This window comes from Ceratotherium simum, chromosome X, assembly GCF_057802395.1.
Source record: "Ceratotherium simum simum isolate JZ-2026a chromosome X, ASM5780239v1, whole genome shotgun sequence".
Lineage (NCBI taxonomy): Eukaryota > Metazoa > Chordata > Mammalia > Perissodactyla > Rhinocerotidae > Ceratotherium > Ceratotherium simum.
The window spans coordinates 117097525-117124865 of record NC_141940.1 but is presented as its reverse complement, the minus strand read 5'-3'; the positions used below and the strand labels follow the sequence as shown (position 1 = coordinate 117124865).

Genomic DNA, 27341 nt, shown 5'->3' with positions numbered 1-27341 from the left:
TTTGACCAGGATCAGGGGTCCGCAGGCTCGTTTCACTCTACCAATGCCGCTGAAGTCTGGCTCTGAGACCTGGACGGTTTTCTTCGGAAACTTGTGAGCCCCGCCCGCTCCTCCGCAGCTTCCCACGACTAGGCGCCGCCAGCAAAGGGAGAGCAGGAGGCGTGGACCCAGCCAGAGCGGAACCGAAAGTGGGTGGCCTGGGAACCCAGGGAGTGGCCAGGACGGAATACAGGAAAATGCGCATGAGCGGAATGGGACTGGCCAATGCGGAACGTACGGTCGTGCTGTGTCGCAAGGGCGGAGCGCCAGGATTGGCCAAGACGGAGGGGCATGGAACACAGGAGGAAGAAACGCGACCGGGGCTGAGGGGCGGGGCCTGGACACCGTGAGAAAGAGAGCCGGCGATGGCCATGTCGGGAGGGGCGTGACCTGAAAACGTGGGACTTAGTCGCTGCGTGAACGGCGTGGAGTGGCCGCTCGTAAGGGCACGACAAAGTTGGTCGAGATTGCGGAAGGAGTGAGAACAGGCAGAGTAATTACCAGAGTGGAAAGTAGGGAAATGGGCACGGGGAGGGACGTGGGGTCAGCGGAACGAGCGTGGCCGGGGGTATGTGAAAGGACTCAGATCAGAGGCGTGGCCACCGATGGAAAAGCCGGGTCACGGAGTAGCGTACGGGACGCTAATGACGTAACAGGAAGAAGGGCCGTGGTGTAGGCGGAGCGCAGGGACGTACCGTCAACGTGGGGGCGCGGCACATGCGTGGGGGCGTGGCTTTGCCGCTCTCGGGCCTGACAAAGATGGTCCAGCTTGGAAGAGTGGCCCCGGGCGGAGAGCAGGGACGGGGCCGCGGCTGGAGGCCGGGAGCAACGGCAGCAGAGGTATAGCCAGGGCCCTAGCTGGGCGGACAGCAAATTCGCGATCCGACGCGAGGGGCGTGGCCGCGGCGGGACTTAAGGCTTTGCCGGGGACGTGGGCCGGGCGGACGCGGGCGTGACGTGAAAAAGCGAAATGACGTGTCCCTGCGTGCGGGGCGTGGCAAGCCGTAAGGGGGCGTAGCCAAGATGGCCGCGCGCATGAGCTTGTCTTCCCGGTAGCGAGCGGAGGGGTTCGCGCTCAGGGAAACGTTCGGGTAAGGTAGCGCGGCGATGTGGAGCGTGGGCAGCAGGGGAGCGTAGCCTACCAAAGAGGACAGGGACCTTCCGCCACTCACGACTACACGCTGCGATAGGCCCCGGATCCGGGACAGCTGTTGGCCCCGGGAGGATGCCCACAGTCCCTGCGGGGCTTCTCTGTAGAATGGGGGGAGAGGAGGCAGGGAATCGCTCTTTTCTCACTCTAACCCTGTTCCTCCACTATGAGGGTCAGCAGACAGCTACCCTCCCCTTAGGATTCTATTTAACGGTAGAACAATTGTCCCACAGACTTGGGAAGGTGAGGTGGTTGCAGTTTCAGAAACTGAGGCACGGGAAGCTGAGACTCGCTCAGAGCTGCATTGTTGATCTTCCCCGTGACTATGCCAAGGGTTAAGGGCAGATTCACAGGCACCCGCCCCCCCCAGGGCAGGGGATCAGCAGCATAACTGTATTATTTGGACAAATCTGAGCTTTCTGTACTTGTCAGTTCTTTATTTTGTCGTTTTTCTTTTGTGCCTCGGAGCTGGAGGGGAAGAACCTACAAAATATGCTGTTGGTGGCTGTGATTCTTTGTGGTATGAGTTAAAAGCTACTGCTCTGAGGCTGCTGGGAACTCGTTATTATCAGTGTAATTCTCCCTGGTTTAACTTTGCTGAGAAAGTTTGAGAAATGTGGGGAAATGATGAAGATGTGTATACCTTATTTTGAGTAGCATTTATTCTCCGTCAGCTACTGAAAAGCACGTTGCTTTCTGGTTTCTCTTTTTCCTTTACTGACGGTCTGTCCATCTCCACTCTGTTGTTTAAAAGTCTTTCTGGAATATGGAGAGAAGTCAGAAATCTCTTGGTGAAGAAGCTGCCCCATACCCTCCCCATAAGCTTTCCCTGTATGTCTCTCAGAGTGGTCACTGTTCTCAGTCTCCATTGGAATCTCCAGTGAACCAAAACTTCAGCCCACCCACCCTCCCTTCTGGGCACTGGTAAAGAGCTGCACTGTTCTTGAATATTTTGGAAATGAAAACCTTTCAGCTTTCTAGGGTTTTCTTCCTTTACTCTTTGTAAACTGAGTACCAGGACTGAAATTCGCCTAAAGGGCACCATTCCTGTGCTTGTACACACCTGCCCTGTTGTCTCTGGAGCCAGGCAAAAGGCTGCCACCACTCATGGTTGAAACACAGTAAAAGTTGAGTAATTTTTGATTGAATATGAATATTGGGAAAATCTGATGAAAAGAGGGAAATACATTTCATTTCTTGGCTGCACTAGAGCAGTTAATTGCAGCATACAGACTAGGTTAAGAAGTGTATTTTGAAACCTTTGGCAACCGCCAATTGGGATCATGCTCTCAGGGAAGAAGTGTGTGAAAGGAGGAAGCTGAGCTTTCTCAGTCAAGTCGTAGAAACATATCCTCTAATTTAAATTTCAGAGAATTGTAAAAGGCTGGCTTCCTTTCTAATCAGGAAGTGAGAAAGTGAAGGGTCAATCTGATTAGTATCAAGGAATTTTTTTTCAGTGTAATTGTAACCTTTAGTAGGTGCTTTTTTTTTTGTCTATCTGTTTTGTATACATATGAATGGCTTAATGAGGCAGAGTTCAAGAGCCGAGGCATTTAATAAATACGCGGTTTATGAATGATTTTAAAAGGCTTTTAGAATCTTTTCTTTTTTCACACATTTCTAAGTCCGCAAAACAGCAGATAAGGAACATATAAGTGCCTGTTACTCCTGGGGGAGGGGATTGTCCTTCTGTCTCTAGCCTCATGACCTTTCCTGAGCACCACAGCTGCATTGCCAGCTCTCTTCTAGACTTTTCCTCTCGCCTGCCCTCTTGACGCCTCAAATCCAATATGATTGGCAGTAAGAGTGCCATCTTTCCCTTCCCACCTGCTCCTCGTGCCAGGTTCTCTTTCGCTGTTCAGGGATTCGTCCTCAGCCTACCACCAGCATCACTCCAGCTGTCAAATCACAAGGCCTTCCTCAACTTTTTCCCTTTTCTGTCCTCCAGTTGAGTGACAAACCCTATGTTTTTTACCAAAATGGTGATCTCTTGAATACAGAGTACCTTGTACATCTCCACTGTCATTGTCTAGTTCAGTGCTTCATATTCTCTCACTTGGATTATTGGAATTAAATTTCAAATTCCACATGCCCAAATCTGAGCTACTGATTTCCCACCCCAAACCTTTTCCACACATTGTCATAGTCATCTCAGTTCATGCCAACTCCATCCTTCCAGTTGCTTAGGCCAAGAATCTTCCAGTCATCCTTGACTCCTTTCTTTCACATCTTATGGGCTGTATCTCCAAGATATAGGTAACACCCAACCACTTCTCACCATGTCCACTGTGACATCCTTTGTTCCAGCGCCAGGACTATCCTGAATGATCTCTCTGCTTCTTCCCTGCCTCCCATCCCAGTCAGTTTCCAGGAGGGCACCCTGAATGATCTTTTAAAAATGTAAATCAGATTATGTCCCTCCTCTGTACAAAAACTCCATTGTGTCCCCATTTCAGTGAGAGCAGTGGTTCCCAGTCAGAGGCGATCCCTCTTCTCCAAGGGACATCTGCAATGTCTGGAGACATTTTGGTTGTCACAGTTGGAGGGAGAGTGTCACTGGCATCTAGTGGGTGGAGACCAGGGGTGCTGCTAAACATCCTGCAATGCACAGGACAGCCCCCAAAACAGAGTCATGTGGTCAAAAATGTCAACAATGCCGAGGTTGAGAAACCCTGAGTTAGAGAAAGAACCTTTCCAGTGGCTTGATAGTCTACTTGATCTGGCATCCATTACCTCTCGACCTCTTCTCCTACTACCCTCCTCCTGGTTCACTCCACTCCTGCCATATTGGCCTCTCTACTGTCCGTTGTATGTGCCAGACATGCTCCCACCTAGGGTCTTTGCACTATTGTATATTTTTTTATATATATTTGCACATTATATATTTATCTTTTTATATATATGTCCTTCCTTTAGATGGCCACGTGAGTAATTCCCTCATCTCCTTCAAGTCTTCCCCTCAATTTCTCCTTCTCTCTGAGGTCTGCCCTGAAAACCTTGTTAAAGGTGCAACACTTCAAATTCACCTTACCCTGCTCTACTTTTCACTGAACCTATTCTAATTTTCTTCATAATTTACTCATTCATACGCTTGCTGTTTATTGTCTGTCTCCTCCTGCTAGAATGTAAGCTCCATAATGGTAGAGACTTTGTTTTATTCCCTTGATGAGCCTAAAACAGTGCCTGGCATTTACTAGATGTTGGATTGATGTCCTGATGAATGAAAGAATGAAAGAGTGGTGGGGTGAATGAAGGATGGGTGAAGGACTCACCTCGTCACTGACTTTCCTGGCTCCAGTCTTTGCTCACTCCCATCCATCCTGTGCTGTGCTGATGGGGTCATCAGAAACCATCAGGGCTTCATCCTATGCCTGGAATAACATCTGAAAGTCTTCCAGTCTCTTGGAAATTCATATTCCCCGAATTAATCTCAAATCCCCATCCGGCTCCACCTTCCACTGCATCCCCTGGGCGTCTGCTTAGCCAGTGCTGTGACAGATATTCATAGCTGACTTGGGATGATGGGAAATTCAGATACACTTGGCTTTGTTACAGAAAAACAAGATTTTGTTTTGGCTTTTTGTCTAAAAACACAAAAGGTAATCCCCAGAGTCAGCATCCCCTGCAGTGAGATCAGCAGCATTCTTAGGAGACAGACAGAGGTTCAGACTTCCAGGCCACTACATGCAGCCCACGGCTGAGTGGGCTTTGTGGAGGAGGACGCCCAAGAGAGGATGAGGGCGGCATCAGGCCCTTGAGCTCTTGTGTCCCCCCAGCCCTAGAGAGCCAGTCTAGAAGTGGGCAGGAGACACTTCCTCTGGGCCAGGTGTCATCGACTGCCAGCCTCATCGTTGTGCACAGAGTGCAGGGCAGTCCCCAAGGCAAGGTCAAGGCCCTGGTGGTCTGCCCCAGCCTGCCGTGCCAGGAAAGAAGCACAGAATTAAGGCAAAGTTTCCCCATATCTCTTAGCAGTTTTTGAAATTTCATTTTACTGTCAAATTGATTTTATCAGAGAGAATCCTGTTTAGTTGGAATTGTTTGATGTTATTGTCTTAAAAAGAAAAAGAAAAAAATTATATTAAAAATCATCCAAAACTGCTTTCTATTTTCTTAGTTTTTGCATTTATATCATGGTAGCATTTTAGCAAACTTCTTTGTGTAATAATTACTTTCATTTTGTTGACCTTAAAAATAAAACAGGCAGTTATTTTACCAGCAAAATGGGTTTATTCGAGAATAGCAAAGAATTGCAAATTGCGATAAGCAAGCTGTGGCAGAACCACAGGTTAAGTCCCTCAAACAAAGGAGAGGAACATTATAGAGAAAAAGGAGGAAGTTGGGAGGGGCTGTTATGAACCATAGTCCATTGGAGGAAAGCGAGAGTTCAGGGTGGTGACAGCCTCTCATTGGCTGAGCATGGTGGTTTCTCATTGGCTCGGCTGTTGCTGGGCAAGGAGAAGAATCTTTCTTCCTGCTGAGGCAGTAAAGTAAGCATCTTCCTGCCCAGAATTATAAAATAAGCTGTGACGGAAAGTACGTGCACATGAGAGCTCCTCCTTTAAGGCTTGCTGACTCCATTTTATATGAGGTTTCTCTTTATTCATTTTCACAATTTATATAACACTTAACAGCTTTTTCTGAGAGTTTTCTCAGACCTTGCAGCATCTGAAGTCACAGAAAGAGTCGACTTCTTGTTCAGTGTTACTAAACATCTGTTTTTCCTGCTCCTCTGCTTCTGGGTTCTTTCTTGCATAAGTTTAAGGATGTACATTAAGCCTTATTGATCTTAAACATTTCAGTTCATATAATCCTTTTACTCTGCTGAGCTGCAATTATAAATTGTGCAGTTTGGGCCGGCCCCGTGGCTTGGTGGTTAAGTGCGCACGCTCCACTGCTGGCAGCCTGGGTTCGGATCCCGGGCGTGCACTGGCGCACTGCTTGTCCGGCTATGCTGAGGCCGCGTCCCACATACAGCAGCTGGAAGGATGTGCAGCTATGACATACAACTATCTACTGGGGCTTTGGGGGGAAAAATAAATAAATAAAATTATTAAAAATAAATAAATAAATAAATAAATAAATTGTGCAGTTTCATGCTGGATATAGTCTTACAAATTAGAAAGAAGTATAACATTCTTAACCTGAGCTCTCATCCAAGAGTAGGGTGGAGATATCAAGAGAGAAGTGAAGTGTTTACATTAAGGGATAGGTTGGCACTGAGAAAGTATCGGGTTACTGGGCTTTTTGCTATGTTTTTAATTTTGAAAAATTGATCGTTTTCATATTTTGTTAATAAACTATCACCAGAGGCCATTTCATACAGATAATTTTTATGGAGAAGAAACTATGAATTTGGAGGATATTTTTCTATGAAAAATACAATCATGGATAAGTTTCTAAAATGTCTGGGATTTGCTTCAAAATAATGCAGGGAAGGGAAATAGGAGGGAGGGTATAAATAAAACATGCTTGGCCACCAACGGACAATTGGTGACAAGAAGTATTGGGTACATAGGTGGTTTTATTACAGTACTTTCACTGTTTGTATAAGTTTAAAGTTTTCCAAAATAGAAAATTAAGAAAGAAAAGCAGAAAAAGATTCTGAATTGAGGTGGCCAATGGTCTATTATTCTTTAAGCCTGCTCAGTTAATTTGGTTAATGAAGGTATTTGAAAACAAGATATTCTTATTTGGCTCAAGGCACTATCAAGATAATATCTTGAAAATTTATTACCAGTCTATATTTGAAATCCTGAGTCAGACTTTTGTATATCTTAAATAGGATACATTTTGACATACCCACTCCCACCAAAAATGTATATATACAAACACATACACACAAAACTATAAACAAAAGTAATTGTAACTTGTTTTGAGAATTTCAAACACTTTTAGGCAATACAGACATACTTTAGGTGTCACTGGCCTAAAGAGCCCAGGTGGAAAGTTAGGCCTGCAGGTGAGGAGCCTCCATGGGATTCATGAACTTCCTACCAGTCCCCTTTAATGTGGTGACCGTGTGTCTCTGCTCCTTGAGTTCATTGTGCTCATTGGCACAATGAGGCGTACGACAGAGCGCAGGGCACCAGGCTGAAAGGCTGGCTACTTGCCACACTTCATTTTGCAATACTCGTCCATGACCTGGCTTGCTGATAGCCAGTTATAAAAAGTTCTGCCTGGAGCCCTCACTTGTTCCTGCAGGGTAGTAATAGGAAGTAACTCTGCTTCCAGCTTTCACTGGGCGCACCTCAGGTGTGACTTTCTCTCCTTCCCCTTGGCTGTAGCCTTCTCCCCTCTAGCTCAGATCTCGCAGAGTCAAGGGCAGCAGTACAGGGGAGAAGAGCTGGTTCAGAGCCAATTAATAGCAGTGAAGGACATGAGGGAGGGGAGGGTGAAATCAGAGTGTGTGCCTCCTTGCTCAGCATCGCTGGGGATCATAATGTGCTTTTTTGTATCTAACACTCTCCTTGGAAAGATGGCATGAACGAATAAAGTTCACGTTGGTAAGTGACGTGTGCCTTGGTGCCCCCTCAGTTTTTCTTTTTGTGCCTTCTGTCACCTGTCCTCCCCCCAGCATTGCCAAACTGTTGAGAGGCCTCTGATAGGCTGAGGGTAGAATCTGAGGAGGCACTAACGCCTGCTGTGAACTGGATGGGTGTGTTTCCCTTCCCTTATGATGTGCATTTCAAGAGGCTCCAAAGAGGAGAAATTGCAAACTGGGAGAGTAGAGTTCATGCTTGTTCGTCTTTGCATCCCAGCACGCAACACGGAGCCTGGAGCAAAGGAAATGACAATAAATGTTGAAATGAAATGTTTGCTGGCGGAATTCCCATCCCTGTGAGACTAGGTTAGCTTCAAGTATTCGGGTAGGTTCCCCTTCAGATCAGGCAGGACTTCGGGGGTCCTTCAGATCTTATAGGTAGGGATATGAGACCGTCCTCTTAAAGGACAAGCACTTAAAAGTGTTTCAAAAGTACAAATAACCCTATAAGTGCATGATAGTGACATCTAAGAAAAGGAAAAACCCTTAATACTGTCCAAGAAGACGCCGGCAGTCACTTCACAGTTCTGGGTTCTTGAAATTAGGATCAACATCTTCTCCATCGCCAAGGAAGCCTGCTCAGGTCATTCCTCTAATCCTCATCTAGCAGCCATCATGTGCCAGGTACTGTGTCCCTAAGAGATGCAGCTCTGATGGAGACAGACACAGTCCCTGCCACCATGGGGCTTAGATGCTGGGGAGATGGAGTGGTAAAGTACATCCCTGATCAGGTATTTAACTCAGCTGAGATAAGCACCATGCCCAAGAAGAAGAGGGCGGTGGGCTCACCTGGTGAGCACGTGGCCAGGGCAGGCTTTGAGGAAGTGACTGGAGTGGGTCACCTGAGGAGAGGGTAGGAAATAACTGGGCACAGATGGAGGAGGAGCAGTTCGGGGGAAGTAGGAGCATCTGCACCGGCTGGAGGGAGCTTCATCGGGAGTTGGAAGAACTAAAGTGTACATGGCTGGTGTGCAGCAGGAGGGTGAAGTGCACTTGAGGGAAGCAGATCAGTCTGTCATCCTGGGATGACCGATAAGTTTGAGGAACAAGATTGGATAAACTATTGACTCGCATTTGGGTCTCCCTCCCCCGGGTGTGTACTAATAGTCTGAATGTTGTTGCCCTACTTAGAGGGGTCCATGTGCTCTCAGTCCCTGTTGTTTACAGCTTTTCTTCCTCTGTCCTCCTAACTCTAGGTCATTAGGTTCCTTCAAGTTATTTGGGAACTGATCAAGGTTTCAAGCTAAAGATGGAGGTGATGAATCGCCTGAGGGTCATTGTCCAAACCTCTCCGTGCAAGTCACTGTGGAGAAGATTCCAGATTCCGAGGTCCATGCCAGTGAGGCCTTGCAGCCTTTACACCTGCACTTACAAAACCCGGAACCGAGCCTGTGAGTACACCGCTGCCTTCAAGACAGCGAAAGGCTTGTTGTTTCCTACCAACCACGTGTGTTAAGTGTTTGTGGCTACGATGTCAGTGGCGTTCCAGAGTGGGATCATCTGCCTTCAGAACCGTGAGAATAGCTACTTGGTTCTCTATTTGTCTTTTAAAGTAAATGGAAAGTTCTATTTTTTCCTAGCTTTATTGAGATATAATTGAAATATAACATTGTATAAATCTAAGGGGTACAACTTGGTGATTTGATACACGTATATATTGCGAAATGATTACCGCAATAAAGTTTGGAAAGTTCTTTTCTTGACCAATTTTAACATGTTAAAATGATGTCATGCAAAAATAGGAGAAGGAAGATGTCCCAGTTTCAAATGCTTGAGAACCTGTTCTTTGTTGTTTCTTGTTAGCAATTATCTTCTTACTAATGTTGATCAACAAACTGCAGATTATTTCTGTGAATCTTAATGTTCTGGAAGTTGCATATTAATGTTTGCAAGCTCAGTAGTTTCATGCTCGGGAATATTTCATACCGAGTTAAAAATTACAGGGTTACTTCTAGCTGACCAGTTTGCCAGTGTGTGCTCTGCTGTAAACACAGAAGAACAAGTGAGGCAGCAGATGGTCTTCCTGACACCTCTCGCATCTCGATCCCCTCCTGAAATACAGCTTACCATCCACGTCCCTGTGATGCAGGGTTTCTCCCCCAAGACACTGCTGACGGGGGAGTGGGTCACTCTGTGTTGTCGGGGGCAGTAGTGTGCACTGTAGATGTTGAATGGCATCCATAAATGTCTCAAGACATTCCTAAATGTCCCCTGGGGGCAAAATAACCCCGGTAGAGAACCACTGAGAGGGTAGGAGAGGATAATGTGTATGTTGGTGGAGAGATGAGTTTAAAGAAATGGTGAAGTGTATTTTGTATGTTTCCCACTGTTCACGATGAATTCACAGAGTTTTCACATGTTGGCTGGCTTCAAAATTCTAAGTTTCTTAACTTTTCCTCCTTGGGTTTACTCTCTTTGACCCTGTGTGCACATAAGAAAAGGAACTCATTACTAGTGCCAATTTAGCTAAATCCATTGCCTTGAAACTGCTTCATAAATATATTTTTATTGTAAGTTTATTTTGTTTCCTCCAATATTGACTGTGTTGTCATTAAAATAAACTGGCCGGAGTCATAATAAATTTTTGGTTGCTGGGTGTGGCTTCCTACCAGCAGACCCACATCCTACTCGGACTGGCTCATTCTCAATGCTGGCACTTTGTGGTCTCAGGCTTCAAGTGGAAAAAAATAGTCGTATTTATCTAGTTACTAAAGTTTTGTGTGAGTGTAGGGTTTTTCCGTGGAGTTTTTCTTTGTTTTAACTTTCATCTTTCTGTAAATAAAATGTCTGACATCCAGTATGCTCATGTCTTTAAGATAGTTTGCTTCTTTTAGTGTTGACAAAAACCAAAAAGTAATGGCTTGAGGAGGTAGGGGCTTCCCTTGATTAATTTCCCACATCAGATGAAATGTTCTTATTTGTAAGTTACTAGAAGAAACGGGTGACAGTCATCATTTGATTTTGCTTTTGGCATGTTATACTGTCCCTCCCTGTTTTCACCCAGGAGAATATTATAGTCTTTGCTGACCTGGGCCACTGAGCATGTCCTGTTTGGATATCCTGATCCCTCATCTGTTTAGTTGTAAAGACATATCTCATTGTTTCTGGAAGCTCAGTACCCCAGCAGAAGGCTCAATGTACACTTGTGACCAAGAATGACCCAAGATTGTTGAGAGAGAAAAGATAACGTGTACAGTCCTTAGCTAGTGCCTGCCACACAGTGAGGACTCAGCATTAGCAGCTGCTGCTTCTACTACGATTGTCATCATCATCGTCATCATCTTTATCATCATCATAGGCTCAGTGCCTCCCTCACGTGTTTGACCATTTTTAAGATTGGCTGAAGCAGAATAAGGAGTACATGAAGGAGGAGGTTATGGCAAATTCAGAAAGCAGCATTTCACTGGAGCCCTGCGCTCTGTGCTTTACCTGCCCTCCCCACCCTCCCCCAGGTAATTGGCTATCAGCTCACTTTGCTGTTGGATGTCATCTCAGGTAGCAGACAGTAACCGCTGACAGTCCTAACTTTGGGGACTAGTCATATGATAAAGATAAAAGCCTGCACCTCTTACCCAAGATGAAAATAAAATCAATTTCACTTAGTGTATCATCTATGAAATTTAGCCTAATTGTCACGTAAAAAAATTTAGGCGTGAGATCGTAGACCATAGGAAAATAAATTTAATAATGTTAATTTGTTTTTTTTGTTTTTTTTTTTTTTTTAAAGATTTTATTTATTTTATTTTTTCCCCCCAAAGCCCCAGTAGATAGTTGTATGTCATAGCTGCACATCCTTCTAGTTGCTGTATGTGGGACTCGGCCTCAGGATGGACGGAGAAGTGGTGCCTCGATGCGCACCCGGGATCCGAACCCGGGCCACCAGCATTGCAGCGCGCGCACTTAACCATCAAGCCACAGGGCCGGCCCATTAATGTTAATTTGTTATTTAATGAAATATAAAGAATATCGTCTAGAATAGAAATGGTACAGGTTTGTTATTATTCCAATGGTTGTTAATGTTCATGATCTCCCTACTTTTAGAAGGAAGAAAAACATATCTTTTTAGGACACCTTGGAATAGAGTGGCACTGTATAAAATATAGCCACTAGCCCCATGTGTATATTTACATATAAATACATTTTATATTTACATGCAAATAAATATAAATTTATTAAAATTTTTTGGCCACATGTCGCCAGCACTTAGCATATTGGAAATTTCCATCATTAGAGAAAGTTTTCTTTGACAGGACTAGTCTATATTATAAGTGCACTGTGTTAGAAAGTTGTTCAGTTATTTCTCCAATTAATTTCAAAGAACAACAGTATTAAAAAGCTTGTTTTGCAATGTCTTCACAAAGAATTCTGTTAATCCCCAGATAATATAGGCTGAGATACCGAGACTGTTTTCCATTAACTTTCAAAGAATCTTGAGAAACAATGGGAAGATTAAGAGCCCCTTGGGGGCCAGCCCTGTGGCTTAGCGGTTAAGTGCGCGCGCTCCACTACCGGCGGCCCGGGTTCGGATCCCGGGCGCGCACCCACGTACCGCTTCTCCGGCCATGCTGAGGCTGCGTCCCACATACAGCAACTAGAAGGATGTGCAACTATGACATACAACTATCTACTGGGGCTTTGGGGGAAAAAAAGGAGGAGGATTGGCAATAGATGTTAGCTCAGAGCAGGTCTTCCTCAGCAAAAAGAGGAGGATTGGCATGGATGTTAGCTCAGGGCTGATCTTCCTCAAAAAAAAAAAAAAGAAGAACCTGAAAATGAGGGCTCTGTGGTCAGTACACTTAATCATCTTCCTGTTTTGAGGGAAAGTATGAGCAACTACCAAAAAATCGTTTTAATCTGTGTTTGGTTAAAATGGAGGAAGAGGAAGGGAGGAGAGAACAAAAATGTGAATTTGTCGGGGCCGGCCCGGTGGCGCAAGCGGTTAAGTGCGCGAGCTCCGCTTCGGCAACCTGGGGTTTGCAGGTTCGGATCTCAGGCGCGCACCGATGCACCACTTGTCAAGCCATGCTGTGGCAGCATCCCATATAAAGTAGAGGAAGATGGGCACGGATGTTAGCTCAGGGCCAGTCTTCCTCAAGAAAAAAGGGGAGGGGCCGGCCCCGTGGCTTAGCGGTTAAGTGCGCGCACTCCGCTGCTGGCGGCCCGGGTTCGGATCCCGGGCGTGCACTGACGCACCGCTTCTCCGGCCATGCTGAGGCTGCGTCCCACGTACAGCAACTAGAAGGATGTGCAACTATGACATACAACTATCTACTGGGGCTTTGGGGGAATAAATAAATATAAATAAATAAAATTATAATTGATGTTATTAAAAAAAAAAGAAAAAAGGAGAGGATTGGCATCAGATGTTAGCTCAGGACTAGTCCTCCTCACAAAAAAAAAAAAAATGTGAATTTGTCTTTAGCAAAACAAGCCCTTGGCAAAAGCTGGCTTCACTAAGGGACCAGTGACCAAGGGCCCCTAGTGGGGGGATGGCCTGAGTTCCTAAAGAAGGAGGTGGGTTGGGGGGAAGAATACCTTCTGGAAGCTGAACTTGCGAACCGAAGGGCATAAACTGATAGAAGCATTATGGTATAAAAGAGCAATTGAAGGATTAGGCCCGGTTTTCTTGGGCTGGTGTTTTCGTGGGTGTGAGAGTAAATTCTGGGCATTTCCTGAGTGAAGTGGGTAACGATGAAGGGTGAAAGAGGGCATCGTCTTAGGGATCTGCTCATTATTCCACCTCCTCCCTGGTCTTCACAGGAGACCCTCGTGAGTTGGTTTTGAAGAGTGATTCTCAAATCTTCAGCCATAGTCTGAGTATCTCAGGGGGAGGATGTTAAAAGGTCTTTTTATGCTGGGCATCTTTAAAACTGAATCAGGGCTGTTCTAGGGGTTTCTAATTTGCATTCTAATCAGATTATAATATTAATATATCGTACCAGTTCAAATGCATTTTCTATTTGAGGTTTCTGAAACAGAAAATTCTTCTTCTCTAAGGAAGAAGTTCTTTTATACTAAGAAAAATAAATAAAACATTGGGTTCAGATCTCTCCAGAGATAAGACAGTACTGTGTTATAGGAAGAAATAGCGGGAAGAAAGAATACTCTGGGTTTGGGAAGACCAAGATTTCTCAGCTTTGGCATCATTGACATTTGAGAGCAGATAATCCTGTGCACTGTAGGAGGTTTAGCTGCATGCTTGGCCTCTGCCCACTAGATGTCACTAGCACTCTCCTCCAGTTGTGACAACCAAAAATGTCTCTAGACATTGCGAAATGTCTTCTAGGGGCAGAATCGCTCCCTCTGTTGAGAACCACTGGTCTACTCTCAGGAGAGCTCTATGTTGATAGCATTTTTGCCACAAAAAAAAAAAACAACTAAGGCTAGGATTTTGAATTTATAGCTTTCAGCAGCTACCCAAGCAAAAGAAATGTCTCCTCTGTAAGAGTAAACCAGAGGCAAGTTTCTGTTTGTTTGTTTTTATGAAAAGTGGAGTGCCAGTGACCCTGGCATACACAGGGGGTGTTTACTGGGTAGCAGCTGCCTTGTCACTTTCTCAAATCCTTAGACTCATTCTTAGCGGTGGGGTGAGGTGCAGAGGGTCATTGTAATGATTTATGTCCATCCATATTTCTTCTAGTTTTCCTCTTGGTCTTGGTTCTACCCATCCATGGTGTTTCTAAAGGGCAGAGAACTGGAGCACCCCAGATTATACGCGTGGGTTCTATCCATCATGCATGGATGTCTCAACAGCTCTATCTGTGTCACAGGAAGTCCACTGAGATTTATCAGAGACTTGCCACAAAGACCTGGTGCTTGACTCTTGGGTAGAAAAATCATCATCAGTGATGTCATCAGTGCCCATGTGGGACAAACGGTCCACGTACACCTTCATATGTAATGTCCACAGCTATGCATGTGACAAACAGAACTCCAGGGACCTTAGCAATGCTAAGATTCTACCCAGGTTTGCAGGATGGCTGCCTAATCCTCACAGTTTGCTTACATGGAGGTGAACTCAGCATACACACTTATATGGGACAGTGTAATCCCTCCAATGGGATCAATCTCTCTGGTTCTCTTCCCTCTGACATCCTTCTCTGCTGTGATCCAGGAAGTGTCTGTGTCTCTCCTTAAGGGCTTAGATATCTCTGTGTCCCCTATTTCCCCCTTTCTCCTCTATGCTATGACACGGCCCCAAAACCCTGAACATCTGACTTAGATTTCTCACACTAAGAAGAAATTACTCCTTTTCTTCCCAGATTCATTGGTATCTTTCTTAATTCTTCCAAAACCCTAGAGTGTGCCCGCATCTCACCTGGAAGCCTGTAGTATTACGTTGTGTATAGGATTCCAGAAATCTTTGAAACAGCAAGCTAAATTATAGGATGCATGCCGCACAAGCCTTCATTTCTCCCAGCCAACCAATTAAAACCTTACCGTGCTTGGTGGAACGTTCTGTCCAAAAATTCTTCTTTCTCTTCCCTCATTTCCTTTGTTGAAAATAAGTCCGTTATTGAAAATGTCATTAATTTATCTCGGTATTTAAAACTAATTTGGCAGGTTGAGCTCAGAAAATTATCAATAAAGAAAAGAAACTCATTTGAGAATACTCTGTGTCCACATGGTGCTAATCTCCACGCATTTTACTGTTATCACAGGACTGGGTCTCACTTGGTTTAGGTGAAGTTAGAAGCTCAACTGAGTGGCTTTAGTTTGACAAGACAGCAGAAGCCTGCTTCTCTGCAAGGTGCTCTCTGACCCGCTTTGTCCTCTGCTTTAGTCAGTCGATTAAGCCCCTAAGCAGCTAATTCCTAAGACTCTTCGATTCCATCAGCCTCAACAGGCTCTCCACAACTGGAGTTGGCTGGTGTGTGATCCCAGATGCTGGACATCTTGATAGCCCGGATGTGCTTTCTCCTAGTGTACCCACTCTGGGAGAGCGTGGACCTGGCCCCGGGGGACGAGCGCCAGTCGCCCATCAACATCCGGTGGAGGGACAGTGTCTACAATCCCGGCTTAAAACCGCTCACCGTCTCTTATGACCCGACCACCTGCCTCCACATCTGGAACAACGGGTACTCTTTCCTCGTGGAGTTTGAAGATTCTGCAGATAGATCAGGTGAGAGCCAGACTGGTGGTCTTGTCTGGAGTTAAAGGGACAGTTTCATGTCAGCACAGGCCACATCACACTGCCTCCATGCCAGCAGGAACCTCTCCTGTTAGCAGCGGCATGGGACTCGCTGGACTTCCTTTTTTTAAAATTGTGGTAAAATACACATAACACGCCCTATTTTAACCATTTTTAAGTGTACAGCTCAGTAGTACATTCACATTGTTGTGTAACCGTTACCACCGTTCATCTCCAGAACTCTTTTCTTTTTTTTTTTTTTTTTAATAATTTTATTTATTTGTTTTTCCCCCACAGCCCCAGTAGATAGTTGTATGTCATAGCTGCACATCCTTCTAGTCGCTGTATGTGGGACGCGGCCTCAGCATGGCTGGACAAGCAGTGCGTCGGTGCGCGCCAGGGATCCAAACCCGGGCCGCCAGTAGTGGAGCGCGTGCACTTAACCGCTAAGCCACGGGGCCGGCCCTCCAGAACTCTTTTCATCTTGCAGAACTGAAACTCTGTACCCATTAAACAGTAATTCCCCATTTTCCCCTCCCTCTAGTCCCTGGCAATGACTATTTCACTTTCTGTCTCTATGAATTTGAATACTGGGTACCTCATGTAAGTGGAATCATACAGTATATGTCTTTTTATGACTGGCTGATTTCACTTACCATAATGTCCTCAAGCTTCATCCATGTTATAGCATGTATCAGAATTTCCTTCCTTTTTAAGGCTGAATAATATTCCATTCTGTGGATGGACCACATTTTGTTTATCCATTCATCAGTCCGTGGACACTTGAGTTGCTACCACCTTTTGGCTATTGTGAATACTGCTACTATGAACATTAGTGTACAAATACATTTTTGAGATGCTGTTTTCAATTCTTTGGGGTATATACCCAGAAGTGGAATTGCTGGCTCATCATTGGACTTTTTTGAGCGTAAGAAAAATGTCCCTTCTCAGTTTTATGCACGTTTCCTTCTACTAGTATAAGTAGTATTTTCTATTAATACATATCTCTCTATGCATAGATTCTATAATTGATCTAGAAGATAGGGCGTAAAATTAAAACTTTGCTAGAAATTTATTTTCTGTGTGTGTGTTGAATATATGCTAATCTTCCTCTGCTTGCTGACTTTACAAATAATTTCTGTATTAGATAGTAATACTGTTTATTTGCATTTTAAATGATAAGTTTGCAATACAGAGCAAAAGAATAGTCAGGCAAGAAAAAGACATTCTGTATTTTTGGTCACCTAATAACATGTATGTATTTTGTCATTCATTGATTTATTTATTCATTCAACATTTACTGAGTGCCAACTATGTGCCAGGCACTGCACTAAGTACCAGAAATACTAACTCAATTCTTGACCTCCCAGAGTTCAAAGTCTAGTAAGAAAAGCACACATGAAAGTAGAATTAAAAAGCAAGTGTGTTTTGGAAAAGGGTTTCTGAAAGTGCTGTGGGACCACAGAGGAGGCTGTGATGTAGCCTGCTCAGAGGAGTCTATGATGATTTCACTAAGAAGCGACATTTCTGTTGGGTATTGAAGGATGAATAGGAGTTTGCCAAGAGGATTAGAAGGGCATTCCAGACTGAGGGAAAATCGTGTGCAAAAGCAGATGTTCATAAAATGCCAAAAAACAAAGTGGCCAGAATGTGTATTGTGGGGAGAGGCAGGAAGAATGGTGATCATTGAAGCTTAAGAGGATAGATGGAGGGCAGGCTCATCAGACACGGGTTATTTTTAAACAAGAGAGTGGCACAGCATGATTTCATTTAATTAATTAGTCGCTTTATTTTTTGAGATTAACCCAGGCAACAGTGCAGGTGCACAAGGTTGGCTTAATCCAACTGAGAGATGGTAGGAGCCTAAATGAAGGCTGTGGCAATCGAAATAGAGAGAAGGAGCAAGTTTTAAAAAGCGTTTCTACAATAAAAGCATTAAGACTTGGAGATGGAGACCTCTTCAAGTTAGAGGCAAAGTTAACTATGACCTTGAGGTGTCTCACTTTGGGAGGCCAGAGGGATGGTGATGTCAGTTCATGAATGATGGATGAGGAATAATTTGTAGGGAAGTATGGGGAGCACATAAGAAAATAAAATTTCTTCTTACAACTTTTCCCCTAATTTAATTTTAAATGTTACATTAAAAATAGAAAGAAACACATTTTAAGTGGTTATCCCTCAAAGAAGAAATGTGCCTTCAACTCCTAATCCCCATAGGGAGAATCTATTTCTCTCAAGATAAGCATCTTCTCTCCTTTTGACGCAAATGCATTTTTTTGGATTTTAGTATTTCCTGCAAATCAAGATAGGAATGAACAAATGTTGATCCCTCACTGAAATGTTACTCACTTTGGTATGTAAATTTTCTTTTATTTTTCTCCCCAAATAAATCTCTTTATTCCAAAGTAATATTAATTGCTGCTCCTGCATAAATTTCTTCCTGTTCTTTATTTCTATCTCATTTTGCATCAGATTGTCATATTGCTTTATTTTGGGTGAGGAGACATAATTAAATATTGTAGGTTGAATAAGGCTGTTGATTTATTTTGGAGTGATCCTATATGCTCAGGCATTAATCCTTCTTTTGATGGTGTTTCAGCTGCACTTGGTGCATCAGAGTGCAGTCAAATTTGAAAGCTTTGAGAATGCAGCAACTGGAGGAAGGAGGATGGTATGGCTATTATACGAATATTTTTAAAGGTAAAAAAATCTTAGCAACTTATTTAAATGATGTATTCTAGAATGAAAAGATGGAACATTACAATATTGTTATTTACTTTAAGAATATTGGCATCAATACATTGGTAAGATAAACAATGCTTAAAACACAAGATTGTTAAGAATATATTTCAAATGGTATAAAACTGTGCTGTCTGTGGTAGCCACAAGCCAGGTATGGCTGTTGAGCACTTGAAATGTGGCTAGTGTGATTGAGGAAATGGATTTTTAATTTAATTTGATTTTAATTAATTTAAAGTTAAGAACTGATACTCAATTCAGTTATTGGAAACTTTTAAAAATGTTTGGAACAACTTGGGTATGTGTATCCACATTTTCTAGTGTAAAAATACAAATCAAGTATTTCCGATGAAAATTTAGCATCCAAATTGATATGTGCTGTATGTGTAAAATACACAACAGATTTTCAAGACTTAGTATGGAAAAAATGGAAACTGTCTCACTAATAATTTTTCATAATGATCACATGTTGAAATGACAATATTTGGAATATATTTGGTAAAATAAAATATGTTATCAAAATTAATATCACCTATTTTTTTTAACTTTTTTTTTTATAATTTTTATTTTATTTTATTTGTTTTTTCCCCCCAAAGTCCCAGTAGATAGTTGTATGTCATAGCAGCACATCCTTCTAGTTGCTGTATGTGGAACGCGGCCTCAGCGTGGCCAGAGAAGCAGTGCCTTGGTGCACGCCTGGGATCCGAACCCAGGCCGCCAGCAGCGGAGCGTGTGCACTTAACTGCTAAGCCACGGGCCTGGCCCAATTTTTTTTTTCTTTAACTTTTTAAATGTGGCTCCTAGAAACTTAAAATTGCCTCTGTGGTTTGCATTACATTTCTATTTTTAGGCACTGGAATAAAAGGTTAAAGGCAAATAGCACCAAATAAATAATGGTTAAAATGTGAGATTAGTTAAGAATATATTTTAAATGGAATAAAAAGATAAAGGCAAACAACTATGGGAAATGATCATGAAAGGAACTAATATTTATGAGTGCTCATGACTATACATTTGCTAAGTGCTTCATTTATCTTTCCAAGAGGTCTCTGATGGCAATACTGGCATCTCCATTTTTCGGATGAAGAAGGTGAAGCTCAACGAGGTGAAGTGCTTTCCTGCCAGGTCACACTGCTAGCAACTGAAGAACTGGATTGAGAATCTGTGGACCATGCTCTTTGCAGGGCCTCTGGGCTCTTGCAGGTTCAGCAGGTGCAGGCCTCCCGCAAACTCCCTGCTTTATCCACTCCGGAGGCCAAGTGTTTTTAAGGGTACGTAGGATTTGTTTTAATCAGGTGTGGTAAGACACACAGACACGGAAATGACTGTCACGAAGGAAGAATTTTATTACACTCACAGATTCCTAAAAACAGGAGGCATGACACACCATGCAGGGCCGCATGGGGAAGCACCAGGGTTGGTCAGGAGGCAGATAGAGCAAGGGGAGAATGTGGACAAGATCCTTTATTGTGGTTTCCATGGAAGGAATGGGTGAGGCAGCATAAGAAGGCTTAGGATTGCCTAGTTTGGATAATTTCAGTAGGCTCTGGGACAGAGGCTCTCCCTCGTTGTCTGGTGCCTGATTCTGGGATGGTTAGGGCAGAGGAATAGTGGCCCAGAGTGTGAGAACCCTATAAAGGAGGGAGTAAGGGTCTAGGCTCTGGATTGGCTGGTTTTCCTATGAAAGGCATGTTCCCAGTTTGTTGTTCTGTCTAGGAATTAGCTAACCCTGGGAGGAGCAATTCCTCTAGTGTCAGCAAGGCCTCAGATATCAAAGCATCAAATACAGAAACTGGAAAATGTGGTTATTATGCTGAGGTTCCAGGAATGAGCCCCTTGAGGACTCAGGGGCCTGAGCTGAAGGGTGGGCCTTACCACGCTCTGGCTGGCTCTGAAAGCTTCAGCCTCCAGAGCCCCTGTGTGCCAAGTGCCGGCGAGGCTCAGCAGGAGAGGCTGATGGCACAGGGGATGCCTTTTCTTGCAGATTGTGGGCTCCGGCCTGTGAGCAAACAGCCTACTCATTTGTTTTGTATCTACTTTCATTCAGTGATGTTTATAACATTCTAAATTGTGAGTTTAAGTGCAGTTTCAATGCTGTGGATTATTTTTAGGCAATCACCAGGTATCTGATTTTAATTGACATTCCATTACAATTCTAGAGTGAGATGTCACTTGTTTTTAATGTTTTCTCATTTATTGTTCTTTAGCTACACAAACATCATAAAGAGCTACAGAAATTGGTGGATACTATGCCATCAATTAAACATGAGGTAATGTTTTTTTTCCTAAGTCAGTTGAATCTACTTTATGTTTCAGTCTCAGAGTGAAAACACTAACAAAGCACTGTGAATTCGAAAATTTAATTAATCTCAGTGTCATTCAGATTCTCTTTGAAAGTTGCAGAGAAGACAACTTGCCATTTATATGCTTGTGTTGAAAGAGCCCCTTGCTCTGGGACACCTTGCAGGGGACAGAAATGATTCTTTAAAGAACAGTACCTATATCCTTCAGGTTGGATAGTTTTGTCCAACCCCCAAGATTAATTGTTCAACATTCAGAATCCCAAAGGGGCTGCTCTCTGGAAGTCCATATATTCTCTCTCTCTTTCCCTCTCCTCCCCATCTCTGTCTGTCTCCCTCCTGCCTCTTTCCCTCTCCCTCCCTCTCCTCCTTTTTCCTTCCCCCTCTCTCTCTCCCTTTTAGTCCAGGATCCTGGCTCCTCCCAATTTGCATTGCATTTTAGAAAGGAGAATTCTATTAGTCTCTCTTAAAAAAGAAAAGCCTCTTTGTTTATGAACCCAAAGAGTTCAGAGGAGACCACCTGCTGTAAACTCACTAGAATGGAGGGAGAAAATGGTTTTTGCTGTGTTCCCACTGACGAGTATCAGAAATACACAGTTGTCAATTATATGTCAATTTTTTAAAAAGTCAATTATATCTCAATAAAAAAAATACACAGTTAATTGCAAGAACAAAGCATGGGCATGATTCTGTCCTAAGGTGTCCAGAGGTACCTGGAGCTCCTCTGGACCACTGCTGGTCCCTAGGCACCCCTAGAATCATTGCCTCATCATCCCATTCCTGACTGGTTTTTACCACTAAATGATAGCTCAGTGATCCCTTCTCTTGGCCAGGGACGCCCTTGTGGAATTTGGGTCATTTGATCTTCCCTGCCTGACGCCCACCTGCCCAGATTACTGGATCTACTCGGGGTCCCTGACTACCCCGCCACTCTCCAAGTCCATCACCTGGATCATTAAGAAGCAGCCTGTAGAGACTGATCATGATCAGGTATGGTCTTTCCACATTTCTATCTCAGGAAATTCTAGTCTGCCCCTTTAAAACAAGGCTGGGTTCAATCTTTGGCATCAGTTTTTAACATCTTGTAGTGCTCATACATTTTTATTAAAATGTGCTAACATCTTATCTCAGTTTGGACATGAAATTTGGAGATGCTTCAAATTAACCAGAGAGAGGAATCAAAACATAGAACATAAGCTTTTTACTTTGATTCTTGACAATGACATATATTTTACTGTATGTGCATTGTGTAGAATATCTATAAAAATTAAGACTCTTTTAAATGGAGAAATGAAGCCTGGAAATGGATGTGTTCAAAACTCTTTAATTTCCTTAAGGGAATTTTACTATGGAATCGCAGGGTAAAGACAGAACCAAACAATGTGTGTACAGAAATTTTATTCTAACTCAGGAGTTTTGACTTGGTATTTGTTTTTCCTATAGAAACTAAAGTTTAAGTGGTAGTTACTACATCAGCACACAAAATCCTCTATAATTTATAACCTAACCAAACTGCAATAACTGCTTTTACTTGTTTGTATTGGATTTTAATTGATAAAATTTTTTTTCACAAGAACAAAAGCTTCCAAATTCTTTTTTATGAAGTCAAGATAACAATGAAACCAAAACCCGCCAAAGATTGGACACCCCCCCAAAAAAGTAAATAATAGGCCAGTATCTCTCAAGAATATTTAGAAAAACAAGAAAGCTAAATAAAATATTAGAAACAGAATCCAGGGCCGGCCCCGTGGCTTAGCGGTTAAGTGCGTGCATTCCGCTACTGGCAGCCCAGGTTCGGATCCCAGGCGTGCACCGAGGCACCGCTTCTCTGGCCATACTGAGGCCGCGTCCCACATACAGCAACTAGAAGGGTGTGCAACTGTGACATACAACTATCTACTGGGGCTTTGGGGAAAAAAAAAAGGAGGAGGATTGGCAATAGATGTTAGCTCAGAGCCAGTCTTCCTCAGCAAAAAGAGGAGGATTAGCATGGATGTTAGCTCAGGGCTGATCTTCCTCACAAAAAAAAAAAGAAAGAAAGAAACAGAATCCAGCAGTACATCAGAAATATATACTTTGACCAAGTAGGGTTTTTTCCAGTAATTCAAGGATGGTTCAATATTAGGAATGATATAGTTATGATTAGTATACTTCATCCTATCAGCAAATCTAAAGGGAAAACTCATATTTTCATTTCTATAGAGTCCTAAAACATATTTGACAAAATTCATCTATGTAAAAAAATTTTTTAATAAAACAGGAATGAAAGGAGAATTCCCTAACTTGATAAAGTAGCTTAATCTCAACTCAAAAGTAAATAGTATGCCTAGTGTGGAAAGGATATCTACTAACTCTACTATTATTAGCATATTAAATATTAAGTTGAATTAAATTCTGGTAGTAGTCAATAAAGTTAGACCAAAAAAGGTAAAGGAAATTAGAGAAACAATTAGTGGAGTACCATAATAATTTATAGAAATCAATTCCTTTGACATATATAAGTCACAGAGGATATAATGGAAGAAGGAACCCTACTTATAATGGAAGCTAAAAAACTATAATACCTTGAATGAACTTACCATAAAATGTTAACAAGAAAACTGTAAAACATTCCTAAGGGACACAAAAAACTTGAACTAATAAAATTATTATTAGTAAAATTATAAATTATAATTACAAAAAAAATACCATGTTATTGAATAGGAAGACATCATAAAGACTCCTTTGATGTCAGTTCTCCTTAAGTTGTTATTCCCCATGAATTGTTTATTCTCCATAAATTATACATGGTCCCAATAAATATACCAATAGTTATGTTGTAGGGGGCTGTCCTGTACATTGTAGGATGTTTATTAGCATCGTCAACCCACTGGATGCCAGCAGTACCCCCAAGAAGTGACAATCAAAAATGTCTTCAGATATTCTCTAATGTCCATTGCAAATTCACCCCTGGGTGAGCACCACTGATATATGCTAATCTCCAATATCAACTAACCAGTGAAATTCTTTACTTCTTGGTGCATAAGAAAAAACAGTGTCTATGAAAATGGCTTTTAATTAATCAACACGTTGATTTACCAGTAAAGGCAGATGAGTGATTCACTTATTACTGCCTACGGCTCACCAGCAGACTGTGGTTTGTCAGAGGGTCATTAGCCACAAACCAGAATGACACCCACTGGGTTATACTGCAGATAGGATGTGGGAAATTCTCTAGACATTGGAAAGAAAAATACATTATAAGGAATCCATACCCAATGGGATTAGACCATCCAATCTGATGCTTTTACCATCTTAAGAGGTATGTTAGTTATGTATAAAAAGTTATTTCTATCATGAAAAATGCCTTAAGAAGAAAATTATGCCGTAGGAATTTCTCTATGTTTTCAAAATCATATACCTGGGGATCATTCCTTAAATAAGGAATTGGCCAAAAAAAAAAAAAAGAATTCATCAGGGAGTAGACTGTTAGAGATCTCATTTCCGCACACCCACCAGCTAACCACACCCCTGTATCCCAAAACATTTGGTCTCTCTCTGACCTCAGAAACGGTGCTTCCTCACTAAGCTCTACTTAGTGTCCTCACCATTCAGCAGTCCACCTCTCAGATCTGGAGTGAATCTGTTGCCCACTCTTGGATTCCTTGCAGGCTTCTGCTTTCTGTCTCTCCCAACCTCGCATTGGGGTCAGCCCAACAGGTGCATTCTGCATGTGCTTTTGAGGGAAATTTTAACAAGAAGAAACTCATTCACACCACCTTGAACGGACCTGCAAACCTAAGCAGGATAATCAGTTACCCAGCAGCCCTTACATGCTTTGTTTCTGAAGTTGGATGTTTTCAAAATTAGTAGGAAATGTGCCTCACTCTACTCCAAGACTACCAGTAGAAATGATGGGAGAGAAATGGCATTAGTGTTCAGAGAGAACACGATCTATCTATGAATGTTTGAAGGTTGACAATTCTAGGAGAGTCCACGTTAAATCAACGTCGCCAGTGCTAAAACATAAATCCTGAATGGCTTTCACCATTTCCTTAAGGGCAAAATGGCAAAAAGTGACATTAGCAACCATTCTAGAAGAATGAAGCACACATCCCCTTTACTAATAAAAGTAAATTCGTTGTTTTTCCTTAAAAGAGCATTTAAGTGTATTAGGCTTGTTTTTACAGTAATGAAAGAGCGCCCTTCTGTCCATTTTCTGTAATTTTCAGGACCTAGTAGAAATTAGTATATTTTCTCCCTTTAAGTGTCGAGTACAAAAGTCAAGGTGCTCCTAGGCCCCTCTGCCCCCAGCCAAGCACTGGGGACCAGCCGTGGGAAGCTGGACGTGCCCCTGTCCTCAGAGAGCAGGCAGCGCCCCCGGGAGGTCCCTGTGCCCTCGGGGCGCTGGCTTGGCGCATGCGCAACCCCGTGCCCCGAAGGCGCCGACGTGCGGACCCCCCCATGCGCTATGCTTGCGACCTCTGCGCGGCCTATCCTTGCAGCCTCGCCACGCAAACTCCTTGTGCCCTGAGGCCAACGGTCACCCCACCCCCTGCGCTTCGCATCTACAGACCTCGGACACATCTGGGAGCCGAATCCGCCCTCGAAGGCCCCGACCCCGCCGCACCGCGATCATGGGCAGCTACCTGGGCAAGTACCTGGGCACAGCCGAGGCTGCGCTGCCGCCCCCCGCCCCGGAACGCAGGGCCCAGCGACCCAGGCCCGCCGGCCGCCCGCCACGCTGGGATCAGGGCCCAGCCGGCCACGTCCACCAGCAGTGTCGGATGCGAGCCAAACCCCGCTCCACCGTCCCGCCCGGCGGGGACCACGCCACCATCCGGAGGGCCTTTGTGCCCAAGGCCCGGAAGCGCTTCCCCAGCAGGGCGGCCCGCCTCACCTCCATGGGGCTGGCTTTCTCCGAGAATCAGAGTTTCGTGCAGCAGTGCCTTTGGAACGTCCGGAACCCTCGAGGCACCCGGGGCCCGGTGACCGTCAAAATCCATCCTCCTGAGAGCGGAGGGAGCGTCTACAGGTGTCCACCCCCCGAGGAGCCCCCGGACCCCTGTGCCAAGGAGACCGTCCTGAAGGCCCTCAGCCTGTGCCCGAAAGGAAAAAAGAAGTTCGACGGACCTCTCTGGTTTGAGATCCCTGACACCGAGGAGAGGAGCCCGAGCCCCCCGCCCAGACCATCCGCCTTCAAGCCCGTATGGAGAAATGGAGTGATCCCTTCCTTCGTGCCCAGGCCTGGGCCTCTGAGGGGACGCGTCTGCTCCTGATGCAACAGCGCTTGAGAGGAGGAGACGGACTCCGGGCCTGACCTCCAGCCTTCCCTGAGCCTTCCCTGTCTGCTGCCCACCCTGCTGAAAGGACACCTCCAGCCCCAGAGCCTCCCTGGAGACCTGGGAGCGGATCAGCACTCCCTGGGGCCTGGGGCCTGGGGCCTCCTGCAGCCTGATGTCCCCTTTGTCTAAGAGGCAAGGCCCTGCCCCCACCACCTGCTGAGACTCAAACCCACAGTTCTTCTACCCTGTTGACCCCTGTTCTCCTACTCCTCCATGAGTCACTGACCCACCAGGCCGCCTCCCACCACCCTGACTGGCAGGTCTGCCAAGCCCCCAGAAGCCCCTCTCTGTTCCCTGCAGAGCCCAATCTGAAGAAACACCGCTGATATGAAAAGCTTTGCCTTCCTCCTGCCCACCCTCTCCTGCCTTTTCTCTGGGGACACACTCACCCGGAAAGTGTGCTTCTCCACTATTTGCCCAGTTTGTAGAGTTGAAAGTTTGTTCTTGTTTTAAATAATAATAATGGTACAGCTTTGTTATCATAGAGATTGTCATAGTCTTTCTTTCAGAGATTCACATATTAGGATTTTGTCCACACCATGGTTTTTTTTTGTGTGTGTGTGAGGAAGACCAGCCCTGAGCTAACATCCATGCCAATCCTCCTTTTTCCTGAGGAAGACAGGCCCTGGCCTCACATCTGTGCCTATCTTCCTCCACTTTATATGGGAGGCCGCCGCAGCATGGCCTGACAAGCAGTGCATCGGTGCGGGCCTGGGGTCCCAACCCGGCCCCCCAGCAGCAGACCACGCGCACTTAACTGCTACGCCACGGGCCGGCCCCCACACAGCATGGTTTCTCCATTTCGGCACTGTTCACATTTAGGGTCAGATAAGTCTTGGTTGGTTGTTGGGTGCTGTCCTCTGCATTGTAGGGTTTTAGCAGAACCCCTGGCCTCTAGCCTCTAGGTGCCAGTCTCGTACCCATAGTGTGAAAGTAAACCATGTGTCCAGTGACTGCCAAATATTCCTGGGTGGGGGTGGGGGTGGAGCGGTGGCAAAATCCTCCTGTGGAGAACCACTGGGGACAGTGACCTCTACTGGCAGAGACAGTCAAGCTTGGTCTCCCAAAATGGGTGGTTTTAAAACACCTATCAAAGATACAGGGATGAGCAAAATGA

General features: G+C 44.3%; 1 protein-coding gene across 6 annotated transcripts; it reads left to right on the top strand.

Moving 5' to 3' along the window:
- Positions 1 to 366: 366 nt before the first annotated feature.
- LOC101390508 (POM121-like protein 2) lies at positions 367 to 26708 on the top strand. Of its 6 annotated transcripts, XM_087426376.1 has the most exons (9): positions 568 to 879; positions 8927 to 9121; positions 15655 to 15852; positions 18149 to 18214; positions 18461 to 18561; positions 19646 to 19871; positions 20808 to 20870; positions 21734 to 21890; positions 25385 to 26708. In XM_087426376.1, exons 7-9 carry the CDS (start codon positions 20866 to 20868, stop codon positions 26156 to 26158), a joined length of 936 nt encoding a protein of 311 aa, XP_087282502.1. In that variant the 5' UTR covers positions 568 to 879; positions 8927 to 9121; positions 15655 to 15852; positions 18149 to 18214; positions 18461 to 18561; positions 19646 to 19871; positions 20808 to 20865; the 3' UTR covers positions 26159 to 26708. The 6 variants fall into 6 exon arrangements, with proteins under 6 accessions (XP_087282498.1, XP_087282500.1, XP_087282497.1 ...); XM_087426372.1 differs by lacking the exon at positions 568 to 879 and adding an exon at positions 367 to 532 and having other exon boundaries at positions 19646 to 20870; XM_087426374.1 differs by lacking the exon at positions 568 to 879 and adding an exon at positions 369 to 479 and having other exon boundaries at positions 19646 to 20870.
- Positions 26709 to 27341: the final 633 nt, after the last annotated feature.